The sequence below is a fragment of the Phoenix dactylifera genome, chromosome 6, assembly GCF_051530095.1.
Source record: "Phoenix dactylifera cultivar Ajwa chromosome 6, Ajwa_hap1_PhDact_Kaust_v1.1, whole genome shotgun sequence".
NCBI classification, from domain to species: Eukaryota; Viridiplantae; Streptophyta; class Magnoliopsida; order Arecales; family Arecaceae; genus Phoenix; species Phoenix dactylifera.
In genome coordinates, this window is record NC_143195.1 from 5644838 (window position 1) to 5657051 (window position 12214).

Consider the following 12214-nt stretch of genomic DNA (forward strand, 5'->3'; position numbering starts at 1 on the left):
GAAAACTAAAAGTTTTGTGTGGTTAGCTCTAAGGAATAGTCTACACACCCAAGATTGATTGGTTAGGAAAGAATGGCTGGTGGATCAAGGGCTATGTTCTTTGTGATGCTAATTCTGCATTTACTAACCACATCCTCATCCACTGTCCCTTCACGAAGAGCATTTGCTATAAACGAGAGCTTGCTCAGGCATTGGAGGAGGACTTGCAAGATTGCTATCTTGTTGGACCTGTTGGAGAAAGAAGAGAGTTAAATAGTTGATATGGAAGGCATGAGATCAGCTTGTTTTGGTTTTCATGGCAGCTTTGGAAGAAGAGAAATTCTATCTATTCTCACAATGGCCATTAGTCTCAAGTCTTGGGACAACTTATGTCCTTGTAAAAGTTCTAAGTGCCATGTTTTTAGTTCTTAATAGATTAGACAATATACTTGTAACTTAGGGTTGTAGCCTCCTGTATATTTGCTTGCTAAGAAACTAGTGGGAGGAACCTTTCTTCCTTTTCCAGTCTTCTCAAAAGAAAAGGGCCTTTCATCATTTCTTGAAAAGAGAAAAAGAAGTCCTTTCGTTTTCCCAGTGACCAATCAATGTGGAACTAAACATGTCCGTACGGGTCCTCATAAGTACCTAAAAATTCCAATTACTGAAGAACAAAAATTCAATTTCCCAACTTCAGTTCAAACATTGTTTTCTTGGGTTCCAAGTCAAAATTTCAACTTTCAAATGCTAAGGTATTTCTCAAAGCTTAAAGTTTCACAAATTATTTTATACTAAAATATACACTAACTGCAGAAGTCTGGTTAGAAAAGTTCATATGAGTTAGTCTCTAAAGGTAAATGATGCTTGACAACACTTATTGTCTCAGCAAATTGGTTCGCTTTTCCTCTTTTGTACACACACGCTAATACATACATATGGACATATACATACATTTATATTTTCCTATGTATAGGTCAGGTCATTACATGTGATATGTAAAAGATTATATATATATGTATGTATGTATGTATGTATATATGTATGTATGCATGATATATGTATGTATTAGAAAGAGAAATAGAGGGGTAGAAATTTCATGTTTTCAGTCTGATACAGTGTGCAATCCTCTATAATTCAATTTTAATTCTTTGTTCAGATGTGGAGTTGTGTTTATGTATTTGTATTTTGGAGCATTGATATTGGTTTGATCCAATCTCTAAACTACTAATACTGCATTGATGTTTCCAGAGGAAAAGAAGCTTCAAGATGAAGAGTTTACCCACTTGAAGGCCCTAGTTCAAGATCTTGAAAGTACGATCTTGGTCTACTTTAGTTTTACTGTCCATATTTCTTATTTAAGCAAGGTGTTGCTTCTTTATAATAGTTTGTAGTTACCTTTTGCTTTTAATTTGGTTTATCTCGCTGAAATGAAAAATTGAGCTGTTGAATAAATTCTTTTCTAGACATTTTTGTTCAGAGTTCATGTTTCACTTACTGATCTGAAGAACCATTTTCTGCTTGGTTTTTCGGCATAGACATGATGTCATTTCAATCATTGTCAACTTGGTTGTTGCATTATTACATCCATTCTTTTCCTTGTCAAGTATAGAAGATAGATCTTTTGTTAAACACTTCCAATAAGCTATAATCGATAGCAACTCATTATAATATTAATTTGTGTGCAATTTCGAATCACTGTGGCTTTTTATTACTTCTTGAGGAGTTTTAATTAGGTTTTTTGTTGAACACTTCCAATAAGCTATAATCGATAGCAACTCATTATAATATTAATTCGTGTGCAATTTCAAACCACTGTGGCTTTTTATCACTTTTTGAGGAGTTTTAATTCCTTTGCATGCAAATCTATCTCAGTTTCTTATCTAGTATGAGTAGCTAGCAGGTGTGGTGTATTCTGTCTTAGGATCTGCTCTGTGGATAACTTCAGCTCGTTAAGAATGCTAACTGTTATCTTGGATATAGAGTAGCACTACGATGTAGACAACAGTGGATACCTCCTTTGTGTTGTCCCATAATTTGTTCAAAATGTGCTGTTGCTTGATCTTTCTCAGATAGAATTTTGGAATACTAATTTTTAAATGTCGTCTGACTTTTTCTTTGGTGATGTGACACAAAACACACGAGCCATTGTATTGCATTGATGCGCACAGAGCATTGTCAGTTCCATTCTGTTGTAGCACCATTCTGATATTAGACTAACCGGTGATGTCCAGTGTAGTAGACTAAATATTTGCTTGAAATTAGACAACGTTTATAGATAATCCCAACCATCGTTTGAGCCTAACATATTTCTGTCGTATTAACTATCACATACTACATAATTTTAGGCTTATTTTCTCATCGTTTAAAGTCCAAGATATCATTTGTTTTTGTCTTTTGTTTAAAGCAATATTTTAGGTGCTGATCCATTGTAGCTTGGTACTGGCAAGGCCATCTGCATGTGCAATGGTACTGGAGTATCTCAGGGTATTGAATGGCAGTGGACTGTACTGGACTGTATTGAGTTTAATGCAGTTCAATACCAACAAATGCTGAACCAAAAAGGTTCAAAATACTTTTTTTCGTAAAAAAATTCATTGCCTTGGACAGGAATTGGGTGGTTGTTTGGTGGCTTTGGATAAACTGACTCCATAGGCAGATAAAAGAACCAAACCTTATTTACATGAAAATCAATTAAGTGAATGTGCAATAGGAAATACTCCCTATTTGAGTTCAATATGAATAATCTAAAATTCAGATTTCATTAATGTGCCGTGCCGGGCCTGTACCGACATAGTAGAAGAGATGGGGAAGAGGGAGAACGAGGGAGGAAAATAGAGAGAGAGAGAGCGGGGGAGGGAGGGAGAGGGAGAGGGAGAGGAAGGAAGAGAGAGGTAGGCTGGGGCTGGTTGGCGGAAGCCGGGGAGTCTCTGCGTGGAGGAGGCAGAGGCCAGAGAGATGCGAAGGTTGGACTCTGCCTTTGGGCCCCTGTTTTGAAAAAAAAATTAAGCGAAGTCGCCAATGGGTTTGCCTACTTCAATTTAAAAAACACAAGATTAAAAGGGGCTCCCTCTAGGCCCCTATTTCAAAGGCAATAGGGGACCGGAGGCGGAGCCCCGCCTCCGCATCTCCCTAGCCTCCCCGGCTAGCCTCTCTTCCTCTCTCTCTCCCTCTCTTCCCTGCTCTCTCTTTTTTCCTCTTTTTTCTTCTCCTTCTCCTCCTTCAGCGACGACGTCTCGGTTTCAATGCCGGAACCATCCTGGTTTGCTGTCGGTACGGCCCAGGACGCCTTGAACCGGGTGGTTCGTGATGGTTCCTCAGACCTAGAGATTTGGAAAAAATGTTTTACATCTTGGTCTCCAAAACTTTTTCATCTAATGACACTAGTCAACAAACAATGCTTCAACAAGCACATCTTTTATTTTCAGAGTATTAGTATCAAAAATCTTGTTAATCCAAAATTTTATAAATGCCTGTTGTTGAAGTAATGCTAATGCCTTCTTCGGGTGTCATGTTAGCTTGAATGAGAGATTGCACAATATTCTTTGCATGCATGCATTCATTCACACTATATATATCATTAAGTCTTCATTTTATTGCATGAAGCTACTCTTAACAACATTAGCAAGAAGTTTAAAGCATCCTAAGAAAGGAAACCCCAATAATGTCTCAGCATATGCATGCCATAGCAACTGAGACGGTGCTGGCCCATGGCAAGCATTGGCATGACACGATATTATTTATATTGTTTTGTTGTTTGTTTCAATTGAATGTGTTGTTATGTTTAGTTTATAAGCATCAAGTTTCCTATTCTGTTCTATTTTATTGTCTAATAACATTTGTTTGAATTGTGAAGAATGTCTACTTCAAACATGATCATAATATTAAATATGATTTTCTGAAATTGATTTTGCTTTTCTTTTGTTAATGTTTTAATCTACTTGCAAGTAGAAAAAGCTCTTTTATCATTTACCATATTAAGGAAAAACAATAATTTGATCATTAATTTTGAGAGTTCATAAATTTTCTTTTGTATTGACATGCCAAAATTTTACATCGAACCAATGTCTGCCGAACCGGTACCGGTGGGCATACCGGTGGCCTACCGGACCGGTTTGGGCCAATGCGAACCAGTACCACTGGTTCGGCCAGGTTTTGGCTATCGCGCATTTTTTTTGGAAGTTCTCTCTTTTGGATATTTTTCTATGAATTTAAGTTTAATTTGATATTTTTTTGTTGTTTTCTTGATTTTTTTTTCATGTTTTTTGATGTTTCCATGTTTAGGGTTTAAGTTACATGATGCATCTTATTACTTCCAATCCAAATAATACAAATCATAAAATGAACAATATAAAATATCTTCAAATCAAGATACATTCAATTACATACTTTTAAAGCACTCTCGGATATCTAAAATTGGGATGAGTGGCGATGCTCTCGTAGATATCCGGATTATAATAAGTATAGTCAGAAGGAGGCAGATCAACCCACCCCTCTACCTAAGCGGCGTTGTAGTCTTGTCTGCTCATCCAAGAAGAAATGTGTGCCGGGTTATAAGAACTCTCGCTCAAGCTTTGGCTTTAGGAGGTGTCTTTTGATTATGGAGGGGCTCATCCGAATATGGCGGCAGCAAAATTCGACCCGTGAGATGCTACAGGCTGCGTAGGATGGTATCCATCGGAAGATGCCTTCGATGCACCGTATCCATATCGGTATCAATATAGATCATGGGCTGCCTGAGGCTGCGGATAATAGGATCCAGTATATGACTCGAAATCTGATACGTTTATGGATCCTACTTTCATGTGAGGTCATCTGCAGCAATATCCTGTCTTCCTGAACGACCTCGAGGAGCCCATCTCCTATATGTAATAGTATCCTCGTGGGCTCTATAAGATGGTCGACCGTGGTCCGTATCCTGTGTATCGAAGACCAGCCTCCGGCTGTGTCTCATAAACAGTACCATACTGTCTTGCACTCCCTCCATGGCTAGCAGATTCATTACCACCAGAACCTTCATCGCTGCTGCTGTAGGTCTCCTCGACACTACATTGGGGGCCTTTATTTTTCTTTTTTGGTTTGGTGGGCAGCTGCCTTCTTACCCTTCAAGTTTTTTTTCTGTCTGGCTATGTCGCCCTCCTGACCGAGTCGACTGGGTATCGTAGTGTTCTTGTCTGAGCATTTCTCGATCATCTCTCTGAGAGGGTGTTTCGTACTAGTCATGTGGTGATTGGCTCTCCTATGGTTGCGGTTGATCAGCTGTAGAAGTGCATGGAATATTGCGCCCAACCCATTGCTCTGAATTGACCCTAGCCTCATTGGTTATAAAGCCGGCCGGTCATGTAGGCGATCCTGGCTTGTCAAGCTTCGGCTTTTGCTACTGGCGCACAAGCCAGCCGACCATAGAATCATCGTCGAAAGCCCTAATATTGGATCAGCATACTTGAGCTCCACTTCCTTCTGAATGCACTTTAGCTTCAACTGCAGATTGTAGTGCACATATACAAGGTTGTTGAGGCGCTTCTGTGTCAAACAGTTCATCTGCTTGCTGTGGATGAGGGCGAAGGTGAGCCAGTTGCGCTCAGCCACTCGAGGAGACCGTCTGGATGAGAATCCGGATAGCTATCCACTTAAGATTTTTCGCGGACACTTCAAAATGAATCTGCCATTCGGCTGCAGAAATATTGAAGAAAAATAGATATTAGTACCATATTAGTAATCCTCTAACGCCAGATGAATGTCCTCCTAATGCGTAATGTACTTAGATTCATAGTTGTCTTACTCACGATTGCTGCTCATTTACAAAGCTGTTGCTGTCCTTTTTAAATAATTTGATCTATGAACAAAAAGCATGTTGTACTATGTTAATAATAGAAGATACCGGTAAACTTACACATGCCACAAGAGTTAAGTTACCTCTTCAGAAATAATCTAGTGGGTGTCGGCCCTCGAGCATTCGCCCATGCTCCCAGCCAATATCAGGCTGTGAGGGATTGGTTTTTCTTGATGGCTCCCTTCCTACAAGGACAATAATTTTTTATTTTTTATTTATTTTTTAATTTTTTATAATTCTACTTTAAAAAACTTTATTTATTGTAAATTCAGAAAAAGAAGATTTCTACCTGAAGAATTACTTCTGAATTATGTAGAATGTACTTTTTTTTCAATTTTTTTTGATTTTTAATATATTTTTTATTATATTTTAAATTTAAAAATAATTTTAAAATAATAATATTTTAAAAAATAAAAATATTTATGTCAACATGCACATCCTTCATGGATCTACAACATATAAAAAAATATGCCCAAATCGAAAACTTTGGTATGATTTTCTCTTTTTTTACTTTTTTAAGCTCCTTAAAAAAATATTAAAGAAAAAGGATAGGAGAGAAAACCATACCTTAATTAGCCTTCATTGGATTTTTTTTGGAAAGAGAAGAATGTTCTCTCACCTCAATTTTTTTTCTCCTGAATCAATTTTGGGAAGGCCTTCTTCGGCCTTCTCTTGCCTCGACCGTTCGGCTTTTATATCCGAACAGGCGAGGCGTCGAGAGAGACTGTGGCTAAAATGGCCATAGTGTTAAGATGACAATGCGGGTGCGCTGTGGTCAAAAAGGCTATAGCGCGTGGCGCTGTGGCAAATTGAATGCATACCAGTGCGAATCAGTCTAGTTCACACCAGTTCAAGGCGGTATCAGGCTTGTACCAGTGTGAATTGCTCCGGTTCGCACCGGTACGCCCTCCGTACTGCTCGATTTTGACCCTATAGGGGGCTGAAACCGTTTTTCACTGCGGTATCGGACCGGTCAGGGACTGGACTGGTCCGGTATGTGCTGAACCGGCGGGTACGGGCTGGTTCAGCATACCATGCATCAAATCAAAGAATGTTGAACCGGTACCGGCTCTGATCGGTTTGGTGTTAAAAATCCGTACCGGTCCGTACCAGTTTCAAATTTTTTTGAGGCTTTTGAATGTGTGAACTAAACCGAATCAGTGGTACCGGTCCGAATCAGTACCGATCCGATACTGGCGTCCACCGGTACATTGGTACGGTCGGTGTGGCGGACCTTACATCAAACCATACAAAATCTTTTACATCCAAATTCGAATTATTCTGTGAATTGGTATGAATTTTTTACAAATTCAACTTTTTCAGTAAGTATAGCCATTTTCAGATTATTCATAGCATATACCTTATATAGGTCTATTTATTCATTTTTTCAGAATTTGGACTTAATCAATTTATTTGTAAAAAGGAGCCCTAAGAGAATTATCTTGGACCAAATAAAAAGTGTTATATACAATTGGTCATATAATCGTGGTTACATAGATATTTTTTATACTAGGGTTTTAGTCATGGGTATTTTAATATTTATTTTATCACAACACCAACTTGGTTAATTAAATTGTTTTTATCAAACTCGCAAATTTTAAGTATTGTACTTGAGTTACACTTACATCATTGTTCTGTCAATATTGTATGAATATTTTGGAAAAGGTGTACAAATCATTACTATAAATTGTTTTTATCAAACTCGCAAATTTTAAGTATTGTACTTGAGTTACACTTGCATCATTGTTCTGTCAATATTGTATGAATATTTTGGAAAAGGTGTACAAATCATTACTATAAATAGGTATGGCAGGACTTGACAATACAACCTTGGTCCCCATTGTAAAATCGTAGCTCCTCTCCTGTTGAGCGCATGTATCTTAGAGAATTGCAAGTGGGAGGATGGACAAAGTGGAGAGGTGCTTCCAGATTGTTGGTGACCGACGCATATCTTTCAACTTAATGAAAAAGTTATAAGTAGATAGTAATTCCTGCAGTATTGAATTGTTAGGCTAAAGCGAGTCTAAGAATGTGAGAAAACTAAGGAGTAAGGACATTGACATAGTATATGGTCAAACTAGGAAAGGTAGAGGAATAAGCATGGGTTTCCATTTCACGCCGAACAGCCCGATTTGGGGCATACCAAGCCATACTGATGGTAGACCAGCACAATTCCGCCTCGTGATGTGAGAAACAGGTGAGGGAGGGGGGGGGGAAGGAGATAGAGGAAAAGAGAGAGAGGAAGGGAGAGGGAGAGGAAGGGAGGGAGAGAGAGATATGGAGGGGGAGGGCTGAAAGAGGCCGGTGGAGAGGTGGAGGAAGGGCTCCGCCCTCGGTTCTCCTGTTTTAAACGAAACAAGGGCCTTATAGGTTCCCTTTTTTATTTTCACATGTTTAAGTGAAGTTGTCAAGGGGAAGCCCTTCCTCCGGCCTTCTTTGGTCCTCCTCCGGCCCATCCCCTCTCCCTTTCTCTCTCTTTTCCTCTCTCTCTTTTCCTCTCTCTCTCTCCTCCCATTCTCCTCCCTCTTTCCTCCTTTGTTGACTTTGCTATGTCGGTATGGGCTCGGCATAAAACGACATGGTATCATGCCAAACCATGCCGCCGGCAACCGGTATGGGTCTTGGTACCAGCACAACATACCTTGGGAATGAGTATGTAGGAGTTTACCAATTAAATGGCAAAATGATATGGAACTGATGGATGTTATAAGCATCTCAAAAAAAGATCTAAGGAAGCTCCAATAAGAAGAGGTACACTAAATTTTGTCCAAGGTTTGTTGAAGATGAGGGCAACCGGCAAGATGTAAGGTAACATATGTGGAAGTTGTGAGAAGAACTTGGCAAAGCTTGTAATACATTGGAGGTAATGTAGGAATGGTTGGTTAAGATTTAGAGTGTTGAACCCAATTAACTTACTATCTTGATTGCTATGGTTATGGATATGTTCTTGAAAATATCAACAGCATATATATATATATGTTCTTGAGATGTCGAACATGATGACTATAAGTGTTGATTTGGAATTTATTATAGTGCTGCACATGCAATGCATGCAACTCGCCTGTTCTTGGGGAAACATGGACAAGTAGGCACATTTCGTGAATGGTTTTGGGAGGAGTTGGTGTTACATAGTAGAATAGATAAGATCCACGTGTTTTGCATCAAATGGATTTGGATCAATTCACACCACTAGGATTGTGGCTCATCGTTCTACTAATGTCTATGCATGTAAGTATTCTTTTTTTTTTTTCAAAGGAAACATGAATGTGAGTATTCTGTCTACATATTTAAGTACATTTTGTTTTAGTCGCAAAATTAATTTGGTACTCATCATACTCATATATGCAAGTTATATGTATCATAAAGTTTCAACTGTAATTTCTGCTGTTAATGACAAACTTCAAAATTTATATATTAATTGATTCTTATTCCATCTTCTCCCCCTTTCCAACCTAATGTTGGCTAATCTACCTAGCGGCCTTGCATAATCTGTGGGTCCTAACCAACCTACACATTTCTGTGGGGCCTATCTTGGCAACGTGAAAGAAAAAGTGTTTCTTAAGTTTTTACTAAGAATGGAGAAGGGGGCAAAGCTACAAAGCTAATCCATCATCAATGATGGTTCATGTTAAGATAACAGCCTGGCAATAGGAAAACTTTGAAGTTGTCATTTTGATGTTAAGGTGTTAAATCATGTCAAAATCCAGTCCTTTATCTTTTAAGTTTGCTAAAACATAATAATCAATTAAATATTACTACCTTAAACATGCATTTCATTTATTTAATATTATATTCATTCTGTATGCAGAAAAAGGTCTTCAGAGCTTGTTGAACAACTTAGAGGTATAGTTGATAGCATGAATCATACCCATGTTGGTTGATATCTTGAGAGTTGCATGACAAATTGTCTAGCTTAATTTCTCAGGTACCTGTAGCAGCAGTTGTTATAATGGCCTGTAATCGCCCAGACTATTTGCAAAGGACAATTCAATCTGTTTTAAAGTATGGGTTATGCTTTGCAAATTCTTTTTTCTTTTCTTCTAATGAGTATGAATCCTCTTTTTTACAAGTTAATCATATGATTTCTTATCTGACACAATATAATCAAAAATATTTTTATTCTAGATATCAGACTTCAGTTGCTTCCAAATTTCCACTATTTGTATCCCAGGTACTATGTATGATGTAACATATTTCCTTCTTACTCATGAGTTAAGAGTTGGAGAGGTCATTTGTTGTGACACTACTGATTTTGCAGGACGGAACAAATCGAGATGTTAAAAACATGGCTTTGAGCTTTAAACAGTTAACATATTTGCAGGTTTGATATGCCAACTCTTTTTGATTGTGGTGGCTATTGTAAATACATTACAGTTTGCAGTTATTTTATTGGATATCATATTTTTGGGGCAAGTTGGGCATTTGTTAATGTGACTTTACCCATTTATTACTAATGACATGTCATATTCTTATTGATTAAATAACCATTAGTTAAGTATGGTATTTTAATCATAAATTATCTTTCTAATTTTCTCTCTGAAATTTCTTGAACTCTCCATCTCATTACTAACCACCCCTCCATTCCGGCATATATTGCACTCATTCCATTTTTGTCTTGATTAATGGTTAAGACTTAAGAGTCATTTTTGTGAAGCATAAATGATTGATATGAAGTTGTTAATATTAGGAAATAATAATGCAAGTAATGTATAGCAGGAAATACAAGCTGTCATAGAAAACTTATCGTAACTTCCAATAGAATGTCGACATTCAATTGAAGATAAGGGCGCTGCTCTTAACAGATGCACCTAGGGCATTGTTAACAGGACCCTATAACCAAAACATAACTAACAAACCGTACCACAACTATGTGGTGTCAAATTTTTGATTCCTTTGACAATTGTTCTTGTATATATATGCTTGTCATTGCTATCTACCTCTATAGCCTTTCTCACTAACATTCATCAATGTTAACTTTAGGTATTTTCCAACTTCAATCTATGCCTCAATGCTTATATCAATATCTCAGTCTTTGTTGTAAATGTCACATCCATCTCAAGACACATGCTATATGTCGTGGCTATGTTGTTACTGGCCTGAAGTGATGTGTCAACTAGGACAAACTGACACAGGCATATACTTGAAAGTTGAAACGTTGCTCACATTATTTTATTAGATGGTCCAACTTGATCTCAACCTTTCACATTGTTCTTCACTTTCCTTCAATTGCTTGAACAAGAATATAGGCTTTGCATTTTATACCCAGCCTACTACGATATAGTATTACTTGTATAAAATTTTTGTCCTTAGTCTTTGTTCGATTGAATCTCCAGTAATTTCATCTCATGGATCATAAGGTTTACTCTTCATATTTGGTCCATTTTGTTTTATGTTACCTTATTTTCTTATAAATGATAATTATTCTTCTTTGTTCAATTGGCACATTTAACAACTACTACCACATTTGCTACTTAGTGGGGAATTTCCTTCATAGTGCAGAATAAAAAAATTAGGAAGGATCTTAGTATCCACGAAAGCACTAATGCTAGACTGCATTTGAAACCTCCTAAAATACTCCAGAAATTGCATCCTTCAAAACAATTTCGACTCACAGAATGCCATGGAAATAAGATAGATTAGACCAAGATACGCCGAACCAACCCAAACCGCTCGGTTTGGGCCGTACTGAACCAAACCAGTGCGGAACCGGATCGGCTTGGCCCTAAATTTTGCGACCTCCTGAACTACTGTGAATTGCTCCGAACCAGCTTGAACCAGACTGTTCGGAGTGAAACCGATGCGAACCACTCGGTTCGGGCCCCCTCCCTCCTATTTCAATTACAGAAGGGCCTGAGCCTTCTTAGGCCATTCCTCTTTCTTATTCTCAGAATCCTCCTCCCCCATTCGCGAAAAACAAGGTGATTTCGACAATGAAATGAGAATCCAATCGAAAACAAGGTACGTTGGCTCTCTCCTACCTTATTTTCTTTTTTTTTTGAACATCAAAAAATACCAAAAAAATACAAAATAAGGAAAGATTATGCCAAAATTTTTGATTTTGGCTTGATTTCATAATATGTTGTAGATCTATGGATAATCTACACAATGTGGCTAAAATCTTTAATTTTCGTTACATCTATAATTTTTAAATTAAAAAATATAGTATCAGATAAAAAATAAAATAAAATCCAAAAAATAACTGTAAAATTATATGGTTATTTTGGGGCTTGCAAGCTACTCTTAACCTATACTTGGTGTCCATTTATTCAAGTTTTGATATGATCATGCGCATATTGGCCTCAGCTCAAATTTGAAAAAAATTAAAAAATAAGTTGCTTTGATGCATGTCCATGGGCTTAAAAAAAAATATGTAACATCTATGGTAGGGTTCTACATGGATATGAGCTC

General features: G+C 37.6%; 1 protein-coding gene across 25 annotated transcripts in view; it reads left to right on the top strand.

Moving 5' to 3' along the window:
* LOC103710476 (alpha-1,3-mannosyl-glycoprotein 2-beta-N-acetylglucosaminyltransferase-like) overlaps window positions 1–12214 on the top strand; it is a 49133-nt gene that overhangs the window by 14743 nt on the left and 22176 nt on the right. For all 25 annotated transcript variants that reach the window (XR_015987829.2, XR_015987830.2, XR_015987828.2 and 22 more), the window contains 5 exons: window positions 1225–1287; window positions 9615–9649; window positions 9732–9808; window positions 9932–9977; window positions 10065–10127. Coding sequence is in view for 22 of the 25 variants with exons in the window: in XM_088723224.2 (XP_088579350.2) it covers window positions 1225–1287; window positions 9615–9649; window positions 9732–9808; window positions 9932–9977; window positions 10065–10127 (284 nt within the window). In the remaining 3 variants the exon portion in view is untranslated. The remainder of the gene's footprint in view (window positions 1–1224; window positions 1288–9614; window positions 9650–9731; window positions 9809–9931; window positions 9978–10064; window positions 10128–12214) is intronic.